The following is a 23,272-nucleotide window of genomic DNA, read 5'->3' as shown; positions in this document are numbered from 1 at the left end:
TGTTAGTAGTAACTTCCAACGTATGCAGGATATTGAAGTGGGCTGTATGAATTTCACTTTCATACACAAGTCTGAGGGTTTTGTGAATATATTTCGATTTCCGTCTTCTCTCTCTTTTTTTTTTTTTTCTTCTTTAAAATAACTTCCAGAATCTCACTCTCATGACATTAGTTTGGTTTTGAATTAAAAAATTCACTTTCAAGGGATGCAAGCAGCGAAGAAAACCCCCAACATTGAAACCCCCCAACGTTGGTAGTATTTAAGAGACGATTTCTCACCAGTTTGATCTAAATTATGCCTCCACAACTCTTGGGGGCTGAACTAGAATACCCAGAGCTTACAAACTGGCAATGTACCCTCCCCTAAAAAAACGCAGGAAGGGACTTTCCAACTCTTTACACATCTTGTAACTGTAAAATTTCTGAAGTCGATGCGCACCGATTTTAAAACGCATTATACGGTTGCGGTCAGCTAATTCAGTGTGCGAACCTTGACAGTGACGGGCAGGTAGCACGCACGGATACGGCTGCCGGCAACCAGAGGTGCGTCTGTAAGGCATCGCACCGGGTGCCTCCCGTTTCCTAGCGGGAATCCCTGCCTCGTTGGTCCCTCACGCATCTTCCACACGTCTACTCCTTCGCACCGCTGTTTCCTCCACACAGCACCTGCCGTGGGGCAATTTCCCCCCACTTCACAAGGCGGTCCGGCTCCCGGGGAGCACGACAGCCGAGACCTCGCCGCGCTCCAACCCTTCCCGCCGCATCCCGGGGACGGAGAGATGTGCGGGTGCGGCGGCCGGGGATGGGGGGGCCTCGGGGGGGAAGACCCCAGCGGCCGCTGTCCCGGAGACGGGAGGCGAAGGAGAGCTGGGCGGGGGCCGCCGCCTGCCCCACCGCAAGATGGCTGCAGGGGAGCCAGGCGATCCCCTCACCCTGAGAGGCGCTGGGTTTGAACGCCGCAGGACCGCGGAAAAGCAGCGGAGGGGAACGATCGGGGCGAGACCGGCTGTGCCTGCGCTCGAAGCCGCTTCTCGGCCCCTCCGGACGGGGCGGTTCGGTCCCTAACGTGCCGAGTCGAACGGGTCAGTTCCCCACAGGTATGGGCGAGGTGCCCAGATGTCGACAACCCAGGGCCCCGCGGCATGCGCTATCCCGGCACCGCACCGCCCCCACCTCTTCTGCCGCCGCCGCTTCCCCCCGCGGCGGAGCGGAAGGGGGGCGGTGGGGGGCAGGCCCGCGCCCCCGGTGCCGCTGCCGGGCATGCGCGGCGCCCCCAGAAGATGGCGGCGGCGTGAGGCGGCGACGGCTTGAACCGCTTGACAGGCGCGGGAGTCACCGGGGGAGGCTGGGGACCCACGTCTCGCCCGGTGAGTGGCGGCGGCGGCGCTTCCCGCAGCGCCGGGGCAGGGAGGAGCAGGGAGAGAAAGGGGAGAAAAGAGAGGCGAGGCGGGGGTCGTGCCTTTTCCCTGGGCTCCCAATCTGACCTTCGCCCACCGTGGCCGCGCCGAGCGCCGTAGGGGAAGGAGAGCAGCCGCGGCCCCTCTCCTTTTCCTTCTTTTCGGGGTGTCTCTGTCTGCAGCCCTCCGCCAGCCTCGCCGCGCTGGAGGCTGCAGCCTGTCCGCCCGGGGCAACCCTGTGCTCGGTTGCCGCGTCCTGGCCTCTCGGATCTGCCCGCTCCCACTTCGGCGGGCTCGACTCCCAGTACGGCGGGTTCCGCCGTTCCCCGCCGCTCTCTGGAGCAGGGGCAGCGGGGAAGGAGCCGCTGCCCGGGCAAGAATGATCGGAGCGGGGCTGCTCTGCCTCCCACCATCAACAAAGCTCTCCTGGGGGGTAGGTTGGCGGCTCCGAAGCAGCAGGAGCCCCGGCGACCAAAGGCTGCGCAGGAGGTCCCCGAGAGGCCCGGAGCAGCTGCGCGGCGGAGCGATGGACGCTGCCCGTCCCGCCGGTGCCTCCGTGGCGGGGCTGAGCCCGGGATGGGCCCCGCTCCCTGCCTTTCGCCGGAGCAGCGGGGCAAGCGGCGGGTGGTGTTTGACAGGAGAGCGGGCAGGACACGCCTCTCCTCCCCTAGCCGGGGCGGTCCCGCTGCCTCTACCCGCGGCGGCGGGGGTGGTGGGTCCGCGCCCTCCTATTCGGGACGGTGGGACTGTACGGCGGGGCAGCGCTTGCCCCGCTCCTTTCTGCTTGGCGACTGCTGAGGCTGGCCAGGTCCTGTGAAATGGTTGTCAGCCAGAAAATAGCTGGATACGGCTTAGAAATTCCGTAATTCGAAGCGGAATTCCTTGTATTCGGTAAGGGGGTCGGGGGTGCTCCTGAACGACTATGCGGGGAAAGGGTGGCCGGGGGGGTATCACTTGCTGGCTTGCGATTCCCCGCGGCACCGTTCGCGTTTTCCTTACAGTTCAACTGAGTACATACAGAAAGGAATGAAAAGTTCTGTTCTTACTGTATTGTGCATCATTGCTGCCTTTAGTTGCTGGGAAAAACTGCAAAGCAGGTTGCAGTGCTGTAGTAATTAAACTCATATTCCAGTTAAACTTTAGGCTCAGTTGTTCTTTAGAAATAGGCACTGCTTAAGTGTTTTTTAAAAATATTTTGTTACTGCAATTTAAAGTTGAAACCTACAGTTATTTGCTGTTTCTCACTGACTAGGGTATAGGAGGTAGCAAAAAATAACCTGAAAGCATGTAACAAAGAGGTGTAATGCGGCTGTCTTAGTGAGTTCTAATAATGTAGACATGTGACTTACACATATTCTAGCATCTTTGGTGATTAAAACTTAAAAAACATAGACTTTGTACATTTGATAGTAGCTTTTCCGACCGTCCAGTATCTGACTTATAAACAGCTCTTGAAATCTGACTGGCTATGAATTTCTTTATTATTCAGAGTAGCAGTCAAACTTTTGGATTTTGAAAGCTTTCATACTGCACCTTAGTGTTTGGAAGTGGCAGAGATAGCGAGGCAATCACTGAAGGTCAGTAACAACTGCGGCGTGTGTGCGGATGGGAAGAGTAATGTCAGGGAAGTTTGCTGTGTTACTCTTACATTTTAAGCTGTCATAGTAACATCAGCTAATAAGCAGGGGAGTGAATGTGGTGTTCTGGACCTCCACGGGCCACCACCAAGTGCTGCTCAGATTGCAGCAGCCCGCAGCCCATGTGAGAGAGTTTGCTGGCAGTCTGTCAGGAGAAATTACTTGTACAACCAGGCTGTGTGCTTGAGGGCAGGGGGAGCTGGTTTTCTCCTTTAGGGTATCATAAAACGTAAGTACTATTTAAGGATGGTATTGAATTGATGTGCAGAAAAAGCACGTTGAGGACAATTCTCTACTTTATTGGTGAGAAGTTTAACAGAAATGCAAGCAGGAGAAAACGGGGAAGAATATCTGGTAAAACTGAAGTTGAGACCTGGAAGTACTTGTATGGCTTTTAACTTTAACATGGTCCGGTTTTGAATACAAAAGTAATCCTAGAATCATAAAATGGTTTGGCTTGATAAGTAATCTTTACTGATTTTGTTTGAAACTCAGCAAGTGGATTTGATGCGATAGTTTTCTTTTTGGTGTAAATATATAATAATTTTTCAGTGATAATGTGGTACTAGTTGTGTAATATCTTTCATGCTGCTTGGTATTATATTTGCATTGTAAAGTTAAGATTCAGAAAAAAACAAATGCTAGCTTTTTGATTATGTGTTACAGCTGCAAATATAAACTGCTTTCACACTAATTAGAAGCTATGTGGGTACACAAATGTGTCAATTGTTCTTAAAATTTGGTCCTATGTTAAACATTGATCTTGATGTAGGCAGGTTCAGGGAGGAAGCAATGACAGTCCTCTAAAATATGTTTCCTTAGACTTTGTATATTCTTGTTTTGAATGTGCAGATGTTTGTTTTGTTGGGTTTTTTCCTCTCCTTTGCCGCATCTGTCCTTGCTGTGTCCAGTTACTGTGCTCACATGAGGCAGAGGCATTGTTTTCTGGGCTGGTTGCCTCAGTTCAAAAGAGGCATCAGAGAGTGTTTCCTTTATAAAACCAAATTTAATGTAATTTTCACTAGAGTGAAATGTGTAGTATTTACTCCAATATCTGTTGGAAAGTTGTGTATAAAACAACATTGTGGCTTAACTGAGGAAGAGAGAAGGTGAAAAAACTTGAAGCAAACACCAATAGCTCCTTCTGCCCTTTGTCCACAGGTGTCTTTCTCATGCTTTTGTCTCATTCTTTTCTTACTATTCCAGTGGGATTGTGAGCTTTGAGAGAGCCCAGTTTACTCCTTTAACTGTTGCAATTGTTCCATAATGAAGTGGATGTACAGGAAGAAATTAAATTCACAGTAATTATCCCTTGTTATTAAATAACATTATAAACAGGAAATTATATTTATCAGTAACTGTCCAGAACATGGCATCTGGCTTTCTTGCTCATCTGGACACATCTGCCTCAAACAAGGATGGGTGAAATACACACTTACTCTTGCATGCTTCAAGATAAACTTTGAAAATAGCACTTGACAGTCTTCTGTTGTATTTCTAGTAGAACAAACTAGAGGTACAGCCCGGGACACTGCTTAAAGTAGTCTACACAAGGGAGACTGTTAACCAACTCCTTGACCTCTCCATCTGTGGGGCATTTAAAGTTCTGTGTGTTCCCATTTGAAAGAAATAGCCCTAGGCACCCAGCCTTCTCATGGTTACTTCTTCCAGAGATTAAAATCTTAAATGTAAAAGGACTATGTGGTTGTGTTCCTTGAAGTGCAAGACATGCAACATAATCAGCCCAGAAGCCTGAGATTTTTCTAACAAACGGGAAAAGCCAGAAAATCCCATATATAGTTGTTGAGGCTCAGTAGAACAACTTGTAAATATGAAACAACAGAAACAGAAAATTATTTGTGCTGGAATGTTACAGGTGTTTTCTTTACATGTAGTAGTCCTGATATTTTTGCAAATACTTCTGACTGGCAGTTGGCTTGGTGTAATTTGAAGTCCCAGAGTATTTGTTAACATTCCAAAATGATCTGGTGAAAGACTCATTTTTACTGTGATTTGTGTTCTGATACATTACACTGTTTTACTATTACAATTTGTATGCCACCTTTGAAGACTTCTTTTAAGGTTCAAGGCTTCTGTAATTTGGTGATATCTTGGTGTAGTGGTAGGAAGCTTTTATATTGGTTTTATGCAGTGAAGTTTATTTTTGCACTGCAGCAGTGACTGGTAGTGGTGAAGTACATGTGGTACTGTGTATGATAGCTTTGCTTATGATGTCTGAAGTGGAGAGGGAATTTGCTTCAGGTAAATCCTCTAAAAAATGAAGCAGTTAAGTCCTTAAATGAATAGTAGTCTCTTTTAAGAGTATATTTCTGGGTGAATCGTGTTCTCTTATGTGTGTGCTTTACATACCTGCCAGCAGACCTGATGTGTGTAGGCAGCAGGGGCTGAGGGAAGAGGGCTGAGAAAGCTTTCCTCCCAAGATCTCTGTTCCAGAAAGTAACTGCATTAGTTTCTACATCCTTGGAATAGGACCAAAGAAATCCAGTATTTTCTTATCTTAGATTTAAATGGATTGAAGCAGGATTCACTGCTTCTTTGTGAAGGTGAGTTACATGTCTCTCGTTTTTCAGCACTGGGGATTCACGACTGATTCATAGTTCTGGACTGTAACAAAGGCACCTGCTTTAGGGGTAGTAGCTGATCATTTTGGATCCAAGTTGGTGCAATATTAAGTGTGTGCTTACTGGGTTTCTTCCATGTACTCTCTTCCTGGCTTTCAGAATTACCTCCAAAGTCTTTCTGAAATACTGAAACTCTTAGCAGCATTTTAGTGTCCGTCCATTTGTTTTAGCAGGAGGGTAGCCCTTCTGGTCCACAGAGAAGATGTTGCCTGTGTATCTTATATCCAAACTATTCCTAAAGTACTCCTTTTTTAAAAATTTCTTAGAATAAAATATGTAGCTTCAGAACAAATGGTGTTTTGGACTGCTTATGTTACCCACAATTGGTATTTTTTCTGTGCAGCTACAGAGGAAATCTTAAGCCAAGTATGACAGTGCATTAAAGGTAGGTATCCTGGTTAAATAATTTGATTCTAGACCTTCAGCTTCACAAATCAGGTCAAATATTTAAGATACCAAGGGAATTCTGTCTTCTCATGAAAGGTTTGAACTTCTTTGATGGAAATCTAGGTCTGTTGTCTTCTCAAGGTAATACGATACCCCTTTTAGTGTAGGGCAAAGATGAGGTTGAGCCTTTCATCATCTCTAGCATACATTAGTTCAGGGAGCATCTGAAGTTTATAAAACCTATGAGAGGGTAGCACCATTTTAATGAGGTGCATACCTAAAATGAAGCATGTGCTACTATTTATGTACTGTATGGAATCTATCAGAGATTAATGCAGAAAGATTTAGTGGAAGGAGTGCAATCCTTGGGGCACTTTTAAAAGCCTGTTTAAAAAGCACAGTTTGTAAAAGTGAGTCTTGAACATGGAGGAACGTGAAAGGGCTGCTTAATCTGGTAGAACTCCTTATTGTCACTATCATCTGTTAGGGTCTTGGGGATTGTAAGTGCATATTTGTATGTAGCATATTTGATGGCACTTCTCATACCAAATCTCTTGTGTGTACACCCTGCACTGCATTGCTATGAAGAGGCAGAACTTTGATTTCTGGACAGGTCAGAAGATATGTACTTGTTTTAATCACAAAATAAACAGTGTTACAAATAGCTGAAAACTTTGGTATGTTTGGTGTAATTTACTGTTTTTTTTCCAGCTTGTTGTAGGAAAATGCTATCTAGGTACTTGTCTGAATAGTCTCTGGTGCTTAATGGTGTAAGCACTGGATGGAGGAGGGAGTGGGGATCACTTCCAATGACGTGATCTTTAGAAGTAGCAGAAAGGGAGATGCTCTGGCTCTGTCCCTGAGCTCAAGCTGCACACAGCCAGTGACATCTATGCAGCCATGCCGAGGAAGAGGTGAAGGTGGTTGCCCTGTTATATGCTGTTTCACCCATTTTTTATTTTTATAATTGGAAAGTTGTTCTGGGAAGTGGGTAAGAGAAATATGGGCTTGCTGTGGATGTTCTCAATGCTTTTGGCTTTTTGCCTTTTTCCATATTTGAAGAGTGCAGCAAATACTACATCTGAGCATTTGCAGCTGTCTAGTTCTAGCACTGTGTTAGCTGCAGAAATGTCTAGCAGCAGTGAGTGGTCCTTATGAATGCTTGTCCAGTTTGATGGACAAACATTTATGGCAGTATCTGAGTGGAGGATACTGAGTGGGGAAACCCTTCCCACGTGGGAGGGGTTTATAAAAGTGTTTTTCTTTTTAGTTAGAGAAATGAGAAGTTGGAAAACAAAAGCTGTTGTACCAGCAACACAGGTGAGCCCAGTGCAGGGATGTAGGTGTGCCTGGAGACTGCAAGCAGAAAAAAAACCCACAACCCTCTGGGGTTTTCTCCCTTCAGAAACATCCCTTGGAAGAGGGAACTGTCAGGATTAAGGATTTATTTAGTTCTGCTTGTTTTGAATTTGTGCCCTGATGAGACACCAGTATGTGAACATGTAGTTGTTCCTCTGTAGAAGCCAGGGTACTCTGGTGTGCTGCAACAGCGGATTGATGCAGTGAGGCAAGTTCTGTCTTTGTTAATATACTGCAGCAGGGAGTCCCAGGCAGCCTTGTGTCATTTGGATTCTGAAGTGGAGGGACTGAAATGGATACTTCAAACACTGGAAGAAAGTGATAGCAGAGGTTTGTTGCTGCTGGCATTGAGTGGAAGCAAAGAGGGACAAGTGTGTTGGTCTGGAACAAGGTGACTCCACCTGGAGTGCTGCCAGCAGACAGATCTGATGCAGAAATGTCCCAAGACTACTCTACATGCCTTCGGTGTGAAAAATAAATAAATTGTATGCCCTATTTGACTTCTGCATCAAGCTGAAAGTGCATGCGTTTCTCTAGATGCTTAAAAAATCTGGACCACAGGGATATTTACCCGTAATGTGGTATGTGGATTGGGCTCTATTAGATCGTATCTGAACTGGGCTTTCACAGTCCTTTTCAAGTTTGGAGGCAGTGTAGGTGGGAGGAAGCCAAAGCTGCTTAAGAGGCTGTAAAATCCCTTTTCCGCCATCCCTTCTCTGCTTGTCTTTTTCCCCCTTGTCCACTTATGTACACATACTCTCTCTGACTGCTGCTTTTAAAGCTGGTAGTATTACTTGTTGTATGCCAAAGACAAGCACAGAAAATTCTCTGCAGAGTTCTCTAGATAATCTGGGCATCTCTTACTATGTTTGCAACAGCAATTTCTTTTCTCCCTTACCTGCTGTATTTACACTGTGCTGAAAGTATGCTCAGTGCCTCACAGAACAAATAGTTCACAAGCTCTCTTCTGTGTCAAGGGAGGCTGAGCTGAAGGCAGAGGAGATATATCTGTGTGGAGAGAATTTCGTGCAGATATGTAGCTCTTAGCCAGTGCTAACCATTCAAAATTATTTGGGTTTTCTGCTGCATAATTTAATTAGTTGGCTTTATGAAAGAAATTTGAATTAGCCATTTGAACAAAGCCAGGTTGAGTAATGATGATGAATGTTTTCAGGAAGAGTACTCCAGGCTTGAAGGGGGAAGTGGAAAATAGCTCAGAGGTGTTTCAGTGAACTGAATTCTCCAAAATGTTTAAACAATTTGTCGAACTCTTGTGCTACTGTAAATATATACTAGTAAACTACTAAAACTGACAGTTACACTTAAGATAGAAATGTAAGCACTGGGAGCTATATTTTTGATGATTTATTTTATATAACATTAAAATACCCTTTCATGTGGGAAGACTGGCATTTTAAGAATATTTAAAGCTGTTAATGGCCAGTCAGCCGCTTTGCTGAGCTGCTGACTTCACACATACCATTTCCTTTTTCAGGTTTTTACAACCCCACATCTTCTGACTTTTAAAGCAGGATGAGGAGGGGGGTAAGAGGAGAAACGCTATTTTCCACTGGTAGCCACAGAGCAGCTCTAAACTTGAATTTTTAAAATTACTGTCAAATTAGTTAATGTTGAATCTACGTGACATAAATTGTTTTTGTTGTGTGTCGATACAAGCTCTGCTTTTTAATTTGGAGACCTCACTTTTCAGCTGTTCTAACTTAAAAGTTTTTCTTGTTTCAGGAATTTTTGGGACAAGTCTTTGGTCTAAACCATGTTAGTGCTCCTTTTTGAAAGACACAATGCCTTGCTCTGTGCTGAATAATATGCTTAATATGGTTTGAGAGTTCAGGGAGATTTTTGTAGTCTTGAAATGTAGGACTTATTGTAATTACAGTTGCTTATATTGTAAAGCAGATCGTAAACTTACCTGGAGACAGAGCAGAACATTTACGGGCAGTATTTTACTGCTGACAGCTTAAAAGTTTGTTTATGCTAATCACTTCATAAATAGTGAGCAGTACACTGTTGGTGACTTTCTTACTTTCTTAGTTGTTGTAATAGTAGACATGGCTAGCTAATATCTGTTGTTTTGAAAGCCTGTAAATTTGACAAAATCCTATCTCTTCTACCTCTGTTTTTATCAATGAGTAGAGGTGTTGACATATACCAACTTATTAGAAGTTCTTCCATGTGAAAACACGGAAGTCTGGTTTCCTTTCCTTGAAAGAATTTAACTTTTTTTTTTTTTTTTTAAGAATGTGAACTTAAAGAGAGTCCAGCTTAGATCAAATTTCTTGTCAGAACACCAACTGATTATATGTTTGTGTGCATAAAAGAAAGAAGACCTGATCTTTGTTTTGTTTTGAAAGCATATACATGTAATGCAAAATAATATTCATTTTACAACTACAAAGCTTGTGTTACATTTTGTAATCTTCTATGTATGCAAGTGTTTTTTTCTTTTGGCCTTTGAGGTTTTACTTTTCTATCATGGTGCCACAGTATGGTTTTTCCATCTATTACAGAAATAAGGAAGTAGATTTCATTGTGTCAAGTATACTAAATGAGTCCAGGTAGTAGGTAACTTGCCAAAAAGTAAATTTTCAATGGGTCTTGGAAGTACTGTGTGCCACAGAAATGCTCTTTTTATTTGCCTTCTTTTTCAGACCCTTAAAGACTTGTGAAAAAAACGTAAAGTTCATCTTTAATTTAAGAGATAACAGATGAACAGTTGGTTAGCTTTTAAGAAACCAATATTCTAGATTCATGAAGAATAACTTGGAAGGAATGCAGTTAACTTTCAAAAAAAGTTCCACTTGTTCGGGAAGTGACTGGTGCCTGTTACTTTCTTGAGGAAGCTGGAGTGGGAACTGCTGCTGCTGCCGGATTGTGTGTTGGTCCATGGAGGGGGGGAGGCTGTGCAGGTCCTTTTTTTGAAGGGATCTTGGCAGTAACAAATGGTAAGGAGGAGGCAAGGAGTGGTAATGCTCCTTGGATGTGATGGAAGGGTGGTGATGCTTGGCCCAGCAGTTGTAACTGGTAACTCTTTCATAGTAAAAGCCAGCAGGATGGGAGTGCTGGTGGTGAGAGCAAATGTAGGACTTGGACAGATGTAAGAATTGGAGGGGATATTTCTTTGCTTACATTGCACCTATTCTCTGCCTGTAACTGGTTTTGCTGTTCAAGCTACACATAATTCTTTTCTCCCTTCGTCTGTGGAAATTTGATCTGGCAGGATTTGTAGAAGAAAAAAAATTGAAGGTAGAGAGGGGCAAGTATAGCTCCGTGTTCAGATTGAGCCTGAAAAATGTCTACCTGCATTTCAAGCTAAAAATGGGAGAATTTAACCAGTGCTTCATAGTGGATGCTTTTTGAGCTTCCTCCTCTGCAGTATGTATCTGTATGTATCAGTCCTCATCCAGCAGAGGCTGCCTAGTGGTGACTGTCCCTTCCTTCTATGAGGATGACAAGGAGGTCTGAGTTACTGCATTTATACTAGAGTTAGCATCAAAAAGCTAAGTACTCATAAAATTGGTGTCTCTGTCTTACCTCTGAGCCTGAGATGCAGTGTCATTGACAAAAAAAATCTTAATCTTTTTGGAGGGTACTGGGCCTTTAGTCACTGGTTACTTAGGTTTCTTTTAAATGTTATATTGATCTCCATAGTTCTGTGTTGTGAATTTTTACAAGTGTGCATGATCCAATATAGACTTGCACTGAGAAGCCCAAAATATGCATGATTTTTTCAGGACATTCAGCTTACTTGAGTGCCTGGCTTACAGTGAGAAGGACAATGGAGATGTGTAGCAGGCAAAACAGAATGGTTTTGACATTTTCTGAGGAATACTCGTTTCTTTGAAATACAGTAATACGTGCCCTTTGAGTAATTCTGTGAAAATGAGAAGAGCGAATTTAGACAGGAAAAATGTTTTCCATCCTGTTTTCTGACTCCTAGTATCATGTAGGAGCAGTTAGGGGAGGATGAAGGCTTAGGCTTGTCTACTAATATACTGCTTTCTGACAAAAGGCTCACTCAGTGGGAGTTGGCGAGTAGAAGTGATTTGGGGATTAACAATAAAAACTTCAGTAAAGAATTAGAGGCAGATGAATGCTTTCCATCTGATTTTTTTAAAAAGTAACTAATGTAAAGGAACCTAGTCAGTGAAAGAATAAAATTCAGCTTACAGAATTAGTTGATCTGCAAGTGATTTGAATAACACAGTTCATGAGTGTAGAGATCCTCTCTGGCTTTTAAATTAGCAAATAGTGTCTTCTTGGTGTACAGTATAGGTTCTGTTTCCATTCCTAAATTGGTCAGTTTTGAGCATTTTCTGTTCATGACTGAAAATCACTATGCTTAGCTTGGGTTTTGTAACTTTGGTTTTCATTCTACTACTTTGTGTATCCTTAAGCCATTCTGCTTCTGCCTTGCCATTGCATTTCTGTTTGCTCCTGTATTCCTGTCCTTGTTTTGTTTTATTTCCCCCTTTCATTTCCAGAAGCCACTAGATTAATTTCTTAACTTCAGCTTTCCGTTTTGCTAACTTGTATTGATTGCTGAGGTGCACATAGAAGAATGCCTTGAGCTCTGGTCCTTTCTACATAATTTTGCCAAAATGTCTCTGGAGTTTTCTGCCCTGCATTTGCTTATGGTTTTCTTTTGTGTCGGGTGTGCTGTGCGTTGTGTCAGGCTGTCGGTGGTGAGGGACATGTAAGAGGACACGTAAGATGGACATGTAAGATGTCTTAGTTAGCAAAGGCCATAACTGCCTTATGGTTTGCTCCTTAATTATGTGAGGTGATGGAAAGCTGTAGCGAAGTCTGCCCCTGCAAAAGAAGTTTATCTTGGTTTCAGACTGACCACACTCTGTTCAGGAGGTAACTGATGCTCACTTCCCTATTGTGCGGCAGAATGTAGTGGTTGATAGTGCCTAAGAACTACCATTCTCGTACATTTTCTGTGACAAGCACCACTATCTGCAGGCTAATTTCACAGTGGCTCTTACATTGAATGCTGTAGGTGTAACTGAGTTTTAAGTAGCTCCTCTTAGAAATTACAATAGATTGTATTTCTACCGTTGTGATTGCTCTGTTTCAGGCAGTGCTTTCAGAACTTTTAGTTGCTTTATATTTTCTAACAGGCTGGTGGGCATGCTGTAAAATAGCCTATCTGGTACAACACAAGCTAATGAAAAGCTGGAATCCTTTTTATGTTCTGACAGATGCTCCGGTTGTGCTAAACTTGATGACTATCACTGCGGGGTTGGAATCTTTATTACTGCACCAAGTGCAATCTGGTACTTGGAACAAAAAGATAAAAACCATGCGCTGTTTTAAAGTAATCTGTAAAAGCAGTTACTTTGACTCTGCATCACCTTTCATGATTTATTACTTGCAGTGGAAAAGCTTTGAATTTTTGGGGGAGTCTACAAAAAGCATCAAGTATTACGAATTTATTTGATGGCTTAAAAGGATTTCTGTTCTTAATCCTGATGATCACTTATGCTATGAATGCTATTGTGTAGCAAGCCCTGCTTCTTTCATGTTAGTTTTGAGTTTTATTAATAACTGCTTTTAAGTTGCAATCCTAAGATTTTTATTTTTTTAAAAACTGGATTGTTCACACAGAGAGCACATGCACACACACTAAGTGATTTCTTCAGTCACTGACATTTTTAAACCCGTATTTAATTAGTTTTAGCCATGGGAATTGCACTATATAAAGTTTTCATTGTGCCATCCATCACCATAGTGTGCAAGTTCCTTGAGATTTCACTGAAATGTCACAGATTCAGGAAAACACTCAGCTGTATGACAACTCTGTTGTTATATGCAATATGTATGTGTAATTTATTTTGATTTTTTAGTATGAAGCTATAAGATTAAAGAAATTCCGATGGCCTCATGGGGGTTCCTAGAAAGGAAATGATCAAAGAAGACAATTCAGAAATTTGAATTGATTTTTACTTCTTATCACTTGAACAGTTAATGGAAAAGGATCATCAACTTGCTGGCTTTGTTTCTTTGCGGCTAAAAGATTCAAATGGGTTTGACTTGAAGTGAACACGGTCAAAGTTCAAAAAAAAAGATTCTGGAGTAGAAAATCACAGTAACACACACAAAAATAATTTGTTTATGCTGTTTTAGAATAGATTAAGTAATTTAGCCCTTCTAGTTTCTAAATCCTATAAGAATATGGCTCTCTGCTTTTATCTGCAGTCAGTGTTCCCCTAAGAGGTTTCCTGTGCTCTGTTGCAAAGAGAGTAGGGCAGGGGTATCAGTGAGCACTTGGGCTTTTGTCTAGATCTCTAACATCAGTGTTTTGTTCCCCCTTCCACTGTAGTTCAGCAAGATAATGTGTTTTACCCAGAGGTGTTTTAAATGGATGATTGTTTAACTCTGGAAGTCAGGCACAAGGAGCAGGTTTCATATAGAAGCCTTTCTTTCATTTCTCAGTAACAATTGCCAGGGAAAAAAAGAAATAAAGCACATTTTATATCTTTCTTTGTATCAGAAATCCACAGAAAATGCAAATCATTATACAATGAACTGTCTAAAACAATGGATTAAAAGTTTGGATTCTGTATGCATGCTACTTTCATAGATCTGATGTTTACACACTGTTATTCTATGCATAGTTTGTTAAATGTTTGTAACTTAAAAGCAGCAAGATAATTATACACCAATAGAAAAAAAATCCTCCCTTCCAAAAAAAAAAGAAAACCCAAACCCCAACAACAGCCTCCCCCCTAACTTGTTGTGTTACTACTCCACAGGAAACTGTTGAGCTGAAAGGAAGAATTAACTGGTCTTTCAACTTCAGCCTTTTTATTGTGAGACAGAAGATCACAGAAGTGTTACCATGGGGAGAACAGCAGCTAAAGGTAAGGCCTGGTAGCTTTTATAAAAGAGTAAAGAAAATAGGGAAGCTGCTAAATTCTCTTTTTGGATGTGGTAGAATAATACTTGACAATTACTATACTGTTAGATTAAAGAAGATAGTTCTTGATACATACTGAATACAGGTAAGTTCAAACTTCTTGTTGTTTTAGAGAAAGTATTCTAAATTTGACTCATTCTGGAGTTCTGAAAGTTCAACCAAAGCAATTTTGACAGTCCTGAGGCCATTATGCTGCTCTAAAATTGAAGAATGTGTCTAGATGTGATATTAAATAAAACGTATTTCTTTATTCTGTAGCTGCATATAATTTAATGGGTCCATACCTGAGTAGTACAGGGAATCAGGTTTTTCACAATGTATGACATTAGCAGCTGTCTCTTGAAGATAAACCAAGCATTTTTAAAGAAATCAATTCACAAATGCAGTGTATTATCAAGGTGTGACTTCTGCTGTGTCACATCTGCAGAAGTTAATGTGAGTTAAGTGCTAAAATCAGAGTGAGACTTCAGAAGCAGCAAGGGTTTTTGGGTTGTTGAAACAAAGAGAATGTGAAGAGGAAAAGTCCCACTGTCTGAAACCAGGTTGCTGCTGCTTTTCAAATGGATAGTCCTCCCCCATAAAAGGCTGCTAATACTTCTGTATTTTCCTTGAGTTTTCCACCTTCAGCCCTAGCTGCTTTATGTGCTTGTGTGCTCCCTTGGTAAATCATTGTCTTCTGCTATAATGGATTTTCTGTAATGGCAGGAGTCATCCATTTAATTGGTGCACCAAGAGTTTATGGAAGGAAGTCTTTCCCCTTCTCTTGTAGGTTTTCTGCATGGCTGTTGTTTAAATACAATAAAGAGACATGCTGTTCTGGGCAGATGAAGATAATAACCCTGCTAGGGAAGCACAAAAAGAAGGGAAAGGAGATATTTCATATTCACTCTGTCTTGCTGTGCTCAGCTGTGTGCACTGAGGCTTGGTGAAAGTAGCTGGAAGGTGCTTCAAGCCCTGTGTGGTAGGGACTGAAGAAGGCCCCTTCTTGAGCAGTGGTTAAGTCTTGGGTTTATGCTGATGAACTTCATCTCAAGATAAATGTGTGACATGAGAAAAGTGTATCTTGTTGTGACCCAAAGATACTTTATATCTATTGGGAAGAGACAATGAGTTTCTTTGGGAAAAGTGGTTTCTTATCATGTTTTGAACACCCAGCAGAGTTAGAAGACTTCAAGGTGGCTAAGAAATAGCTGCAGAAATCTCAAAAGCATGGCTGTGAATTGCTTTTCCCCCATCAGCAAGCAAATATCAAGTCTTAGAAGATGATACATTGTGTCTCCACACCATCCTGTGGTAAAAACTAATACTGTTGACAGAGGTGGAGCTTGCTCAGCATGCAGACAAAGCAGTCATCTTGTTTGTTGAATGTTTAACTATTCCCAGAAAGAGGCTTTGCAAATTTTCAAAGCATTTTGGACAAGAAGCTGGAGTTCATCTTGGGATTTTATGAGAGAGATTATATGTTGTTCACCAGGATTATCTTTATCAGACTTTATATTCTAAAGGTGTGTGTTTTCTGATTGTAATTTTTTTTTGGTCACATTCATAAGCCAATCGAGGTAGTTTTGTCTGGTTTCTTCCTGGTCTCTCATCTCTTGCATGATAGATGTGGTTGCTCTTGTCTGTGTTCTGTTGGGTAATCTTATCAGCAGAAATATTCTGTGATTACAGATATGGTGGGAGTAATATAAACATGTGGAAAGCACTATGTTATATCTACTCTAATCTTGTTTTGTGTCTACTGTTTTAGTTTATGAAGTGTGATGTAGAAAAACTGTTAGTGTGCAACAGAATATGCTGCTTTTGTAATCTCAGTATATGCTGTCTTCTGATCTTGCTACAAGAAGAAAAAATCCTTCACGTGGTTTTGTAAGTATTTAGCCTATATGTATTACAGGCTAAATGTGTATACGTATTTACATGGTGAATATATAGGCTCTCTATATACTTACATGTATTGATAAATTTTAAACAATTTATCTGAAAATGATATCCCATTCCTTGCTTTTTTTTTTTTAAAAAAAAAGCTGAGTAGCATGTGATTAATTCCACAGTAGCAGCATTTAATTTTTGTCCATGTTTTGTCAAAGGATCTAAACCATTGTGTTTTACAATTGAAACTAAACTCAAACTTGTCTCTTTAAAAATGGACTTTATGAAAAGAGGAAGGTAGATAATCAATTCAACTCATGTGAAAACAGGGTAATAATTCTTACTACTACTAGCTTTTCATCTGCTTAGACAAAACACTCCAGCTTTGTAATGGTCTTCCTGACATGGAGGGCTGGAATGCATAAAAGCAAAGGGAGCCTTTGAGAACAATCTTCGTTTTATTCAGACTTTTTTTTTTTTTTATGCTTCTGCATGTGCTGGGTGAATTTTACGTGGGCATTTTAAAGAAAAGATTTATTGCCATCAAAAAACAAGCGATAGTGACAGTGCTTTGGGTTTATTATGAATGAAGATGCAAATGAAATACTTAAATTGCTATTGAGGAATCCATTTCCTCTCCCTAATGTCTTCATCTCTTCTTGTTTTCATAGTCTTCCGATGTCTGATAAGAAAAATGTGTGAGATCATTTGTATCTGCTGTGGTATTTGTGGGATAGGCACTAAACCTGGCGGATATAGGAAATAAAGAATTTGGGTGGTGGTTGTCAGCCAGAACTCATCTGGTGTCCAGGCTTCAGTTTTTCACATTCTTTCACCTGTCTCTTATCATTAAAGGCTGTCATCTTGTTTGAAATCTGCCACTGCGGGGTAGATAGACTTTCATGACTGTCCTTTCAAGCTTTGGGTGTTCACAGGAAGCAGTTATTGCTTCTTTAATAAGTTTCTCATGTGGGACTTTGTTGGATATCCTCTTCAGAAATAAGTAGTTGGGAAATCATCTACTCTGTAAGCTGCCAGCCTGATGTCTGAGGCAGTCCCATGACTGTTAGTGGAAAGCCTGGCTAGCTGAGCTTGTAGAACATGACAAGAAGCTGTGCTAGGCATTACCATTCCCAGTAGAAAGCTAGCTGGAATCAGTTCTGTCTCAGAGAGTCTAGATGAAATATATTTTCATCTGTATGTGGCAGAAGGTAAATACTGTCCTTGTCTTGTCTCTGTTACTGGGCTAGTTATACTGATGTCCCTTCTTGGGTTCCCACTGGTATCTGCTGCCTAAGATAGGGTGTCCATCTGTGTGGGTTAAAGTCCTACTCCTGAAGAAGCACTGGGGTCAGAGCTCTGTGGGCATCACCCAGAAGCATTTCTTTGAAGCTGACCTCTGTAAGGATTTTTCTTTGGGAACCTGTCAAATGCTTTTGGTGATGTACAAAATGTTTCAAAGCATTCTTTTTCCAGAAGAATTAGTGTGTAAGTCAAGAAAGAAGACAAGGTAAAGGAGTAAAAATAGCTCTGTTTTTCATTTTCAAAGGATCTTGGTTATTCCTCATACCTGCTTCAGGATAAACAGGTGATACTTTTGCAGCAGGTATGTAGCTCCCACATCCCAGAACCCCAAATCAGCCCTCCAGGAGGGGCCACCAGCCAGGAGGAGCCCTGCCCAGTCTCCATCTCTTCACAGTCCTGCTCTGCCTAGCCATGGGCCTGTGTCCTGGCCCAGCCTCATCCCAATCCCAAGAGGATGTCTGAGGCTGCTCACTGGGAGCCTTCCAGCTGCTTTTGGCCAGGGTGGAGTGGCCCTGGCTGGTGAAGCCTTGCTTGGCTGCCCTTGAGGGGTTGCTGGGCTATGCTATGCCCTGGCCAAGGAGCACCACATCCTACCCATGAAGAGCCAGGTGGATGCCTTAGCCCCTCCTCACTGACCAGTGGAGGATATGAAGACTGCTGACAGAAGATGGTTATGATTCAGCTCTTGCTGTACATGGTGAATCCTCAATAAATAATGAAAGAAGTGGGGCAAAAGTGATGAACATCACTCATTGCTCATGGGTGCTCTGTTTCAAGAAAAGCCTTGCTTGTAGAAAACATAAAAGAGAAACACCTATAAAAGAAATACTGCATCTTCGATGCAGAACAACTCATTGTGTCTCAAGTGTTTTTGATCACCAGATGTCTAGTTCTAGGTTAGGAGTGTTAAAATTTCCAATGTAAGCCAATCAATAGCTAAGGAATTTTACTGCAAGTGGATGCAAGAATCAGCTGCCAATACAGTCTTTTGGTACAAGTGATCCATCCCATGACCTGTAAGAGGTCAGGCTAACTAGGGTGGCCAAAGATGTGAGCTGAGGCATGTGCCTTCCCAGAGAGTGGCTTCATTCCCTGTGCTGAGGCATCTGCAAACAAGAAAGTTATTCAGCCATGCAGAGCTTGATAATTTTTAAAAATCTGAAAACGTACTTTCATTTCATTTGTCAGCTCAGTGCCATATTTGATTTGTGCTTTTGTTTCAGTCCATTAGTGTCAAAAGCAAGTCTGAAGACTAAAAGGAGGTGGAACTGCCTCCCTCTGTCTTCTCTGTTCTAGCTTCCCAATCCCCCTCTGTGTGTCTCATATGCTGAAATCTGGCAAAAATGAAATATGACAAACTTCATGTGTGCAGTAGAATGGTAGAAAAGGTAGGCTATTCCCAGTGTTTGGTTTTTTTTAAATAATTGGGGTTATTCACAGTTCTGAGGTAGCAGTTTGCATCTGAGTATTCAAGAATTTAAATAGAGTATAGAATCTTTAACTCAGAAATATGTTTTTAGAGTGGTTTTTGTTTGTTTGGTTTGTTTTTGTTGTTGTTGATGTTTCTCTGTCCATAGTGGTCTAGATAAAATTTTAAAATACATCTAGTTATTTTAAGGATCTCAAACTGCCTGTAGATCAAGTAAAGCTGTTATTAGCTCTTTGTGGAGCTAATAATACTACATTTTCTGCTACTAGATTTATTTTGATAACATAAAGTAGTCAAGATCTCTGCTTTTTCATACTCCTACTTTGAAAGAAATGATGTGGATTAAGTTTATAGTATAAATACCTTTTTGATTATGCACTGACATGGATAAAATAAAGTCAGTCTTTGGAACAACATATTTTATACCGTGTGAAAGCATTCTGTGTTAAGCTGAACATTGTTATGAGGTGAATATTACATTTAATATGTAATGGAATCTTGTCTTTTAGATTCAAAGAATATTAAAAAAGAGAAAAATGGAAAGAATCAGGAGGCAAACAACCCGTCTTTAAAAAGTGGTAGGTATTGCAGCTGTCAGGTTATTAGTTAAGGTACCTTAAAAGAGACGAGTGTATTTGGATTGTACCATCTCCTGAGGCTTTTTTTGCAATCTCTTTAGCTATTTTTGATGAGTAGCTAAAAAACAGCCTTGCTTTTGTCTAACTCTGTTGGAAAGGTATGTTTCAGTGTAGAAAATTACGATTGAAACTGCTTTACCTAATAGTTTTACTAGCTAAGAGAAGTATTCTTTGTAGTCAAAGGCCCTGTGTAAAAAAATTTTTTTTCGTTCATTTACTGATTTGTCGGTTCTTCTAATCTTTATCTTTCCCAGTTTCATACCTTTCTGCCCCAGTTATCTTCTCATTATTTAACGTGTTTGCTGGTGCCAAAGGCGAGACTTTCAATTCAGTAGCCTAAGTTTTTAGTATTACTAACAGGATTAAATTGTCTGGGATTCTGTTTTTACTTTAAATTTAATCTGGGTTTAAATATGTTTTTGCATGTTTATAATAAAGTGAAGAAACTAAACGCTTGCCAGAAGTGATCCAGCTTCTTATCAAACCTCCGCTATCTATTAGACAGCCTCAATTATCCTCAGTGGGTGCCACAGCCAGGCATACACATGGGTTTGCTGGCAAATCAGCCTTTGTGAGGTGCAGGAAGACAGCAGTATTCTTATACATGCTTCATATGTTCATGTTGGGTGCTTGAGTTTGGTAAGAAATGAAAGTAAGAAACGTCATGAGTACTGTTGACTAAAGTAGAAAATCTCTTCAGGAATCCTTTGTTGATGCTTGATAAAATAGCACTGGGCTACTTTAACTCTTGCTTTGCTTACATTTCCATGCCCTCTGACTCCTGATAGATGGTCTGCTTCAGAGCTTTTCCTGCATACCAGCAGAAATGTTCCTTACAAGTAGTCTAGTCACTGAGTGAATATGCTGAAGTAGTAACAAGGTAGGTGCATAGTTGAGTTGATGACTTTGCATGCAAGATATAATATACTGTTACCACCAGCCATAATACAGCTTTTTGCCTTTACATTTGCAAGACTGACTTCTTCCATTTCTTGGGATCCTAGCAGTCATCTCTGTTACTTTTTCCTGTTATTTTGAGACAGGAGAGGAAGTGTATCTGTGTCTTGTTTACCCTCTTCTGTACTGTAAGAGGAGCTCCAGTAAAACCGCACTCAGCATGGCTGTGTTTTAAAATATGTTGTCTGACATGACAGATGGAGCCCCCTAAGACACCTCTCCACCAGCAAAGTGCTTCTCATATGTGGATATGATAACATATTTCACGAGTCAGTGGAAAATGTCCCTGCCTTCTTCTGTGGTAGAGAGCAAGGTGCTGAAAAAGCTTTGTGGAGAAACAGTGCTAAGCAGGCAGGCTTTATTCTGTCATCTGGGTTCTTCCACTAGGGACTACGCTAGCACTGACTAGATTTGTTCTGATAATGTTACATAAAGTAGTCAAAAGCTTTCTTTTTCATGCTGTGCTTTTCAATATATTTTGAAAGGAAAACACTGCAGTGATAAAGTTTGTAGCACAAATACCTGATCAAACACACAAATACACACCTTGATCTAGTGTCTAAGCACTGAACTTATTAATGAAATCTGGGCTCAGCTCTGACAGTGTAGAGAGGGGTGCCTATCTCAAGATAGTGCAAGATCTCTGATGATAATTTTCATCCTGTGTTGCTGCTTATTGGTAACAAGGAAGGAGAAAAAGCCTCTTGAAAAAAAGGTGCCTTAGAGTGCTTTTGTTTAACACCAGGAAATCTCCAGAGATCTGGGGGAATGTGGGATGGGGAAAATTGAAGAGCAGGGGAGATAAAGTGGTATTACAAAAACGGGTGGAAAAAATAGACTTAAGTGTAGGGACTTACTTTTCCCTACTTTTAAGTGTAGGGAAAGGTGGGAGAAGGAGAAAAATTCTAATTGAATGATCACAACATCTGGAAGGAGGTACAAGGTAGAACAAAGGATACAAAATAACTTCAAGTACTCTGTTTGCAAGAGTATTTAAACCATAGTTAAAATGTAACCATGTAAAACAAAATTAAAAAGAAACTTCAGCTTTGACAAAGATCGGTGGTGGGATTAATACTAGAAAAGATACATCCCTGTTTCAGAAGTCTCAAATCCATGCCAAGGGAACCTAGGAATGAGCTGAGAAGACACAAGGCGCTTTGTCTGCCTAAACAGAGTTTAGGCTTTGGTGAGACTTTATTAAACTAGTCTAAATAAACCAGAACTTAAACTCTACCTATATACAATGACATTTAAATCATAGTTTTAATTTTCAGTTTAAATTTTGTAAAATTTGACATAAACTGAAGGTGAAGCATCAAGCACAGTAGAAGGCAGGGAGCACTTTGATGAGCTCGGCATTCACATATTCATGGTAGCAGATGGGACACCTCTGAGAGTGTTGAGGTAGTTGGCTGATTTTACTGTGAGGCTTCTATCTCATTTTGGACATGCCTTGTTAATATTGGGGAAGTTTCATGATGATTAGGAAAGGGCAAACAATATGCCCTTTGTCAAGAAGGACAAGAAGGGAGCACCTGGGGAATTTCAGGCTCACCTGCCTGACCTCAGTCTTCAGGAGAAGTATGGAGAAAATCCTCCTGTAAGCCATTTCTAAGCAAATAAAAGACAACAATGGATTGTTGTCAATCAGCTGAAAAGTGATGCCACTTTTACATCTGAAATGGATTTGCCAAGTGTGAACCATGCATGACTGATTGCCTGTTGTGATAAGTTATTCTGTAAAAAAAGAGAAGTGGATGTTGTTCATCTCAACTTTAGCAAGGCTTTCAGTAGGGTTTTTCTAGTGTCCTTTCAGCCAGATTGGTGAGATGTAGTTTGGATAGGTGGATGGAAAATTGACGGGACTGCCAGGTAACAAGATTTTTGATCATCACTACAAAGTACACACCTGGCAGTGGGTGGCTAGTTGCATTTATCAAAGGTCAGGAATGGATCTGATGCTATTTTATGCCATACTGGAGGGGATGATTGGACAGAACACACTGCCAGCTTGTTTGTGGGCAACACCTAACTGGAAGGAATAGCTGGTATGCTGGAAGGCAGGGCTTGTCTTCAGGTGGGCATCCCCATTCTAGAGAAATGAGCTGAGAGGACCCCGTCAGATTTAAAGGCAAATGGACAGTCCCACACCGGGGCAGGTGGGAGCCAGCAGCATCCGAAGTGGGAAACTGGCTGCCTGGAAAGCAGTTCTGCTGGAAAAGCTCTGGGAGTCCTGCCAGGCAGCAAGCTGAGCGTGGGCCAGCAGTGTGCTCTTGTGGTGAAGGATGTCAACTGCATGCCGAGACATACCAACAAATATGTAGGCAGCAGGCTGAGAGAAGGAATTTGTTTCTGTTTGGTATTTGAGTACACCGTGTTCAGTTTTGAGCTCCTCAGTGCAAGGAAAGACACTCCTATACTGGAACAAGCTGTCTGGGAGTTCGCTGAAAAATTGGAAGCACTAGAGGGAAAGAGGGAAGCAGAAAACTGGCACTGAAACCAGGAAACTGTTTTCTTCAGCTAAAAGATGAGAAAGAGTGGGAGATCATCTTCAAGAACTGACAGGCAGCTGTTGAGAAGAAAAGGCTGGGCTCTTGTCAGAGGCTAAGTGGACAGATGAGAAGCAACAAACAGTTGTTTGAGCATGAGAAATTCCTGCTTGATGGAAGGAAAAGAAACTTCATGTTGAGGGTGATCAAACCCT

General features: G+C 41.6%; 1 protein-coding gene across 3 annotated transcripts in view; it reads left to right on the top strand.

Moving 5' to 3' along the window:
- The first annotated feature begins 842 nt into the window (after positions 1 to 842).
- The window catches only part of SCML2 (Scm polycomb group protein like 2), a 74,155-nt gene continuing 51,725 nt past the window's right edge, over positions 843 to 23,272 (top strand). For 2 of the 3 annotated variants that reach the window (XM_071749071.1, XM_071749055.1), the window contains exons 1-2: positions 843 to 1,366; positions 14,201 to 14,308. In XM_071749071.1, coding sequence (XP_071605172.1) covers positions 14,287 to 14,308 — 22 coding nt within the window. In that variant the 5' untranslated portion in view covers positions 843 to 1,366; positions 14,201 to 14,286. Of the gene's footprint in view, positions 1,367 to 1,974; positions 2,288 to 14,200; positions 14,309 to 23,272 lie in introns of those variants that run through there. The other variant, XM_071749062.1, reaches the window with a different exon arrangement.

The sequence above is a fragment of the Heliangelus exortis genome, chromosome 1 (genome assembly GCF_036169615.1).
Source record: "Heliangelus exortis chromosome 1, bHelExo1.hap1, whole genome shotgun sequence".
Classification (NCBI taxonomy): domain Eukaryota; kingdom Metazoa; phylum Chordata; class Aves; order Apodiformes; family Trochilidae; genus Heliangelus; species Heliangelus exortis.
The sequence above is the reverse complement of the archived record's forward strand: the minus strand, read 5'-3'. Positions and strand labels throughout refer to the sequence as shown.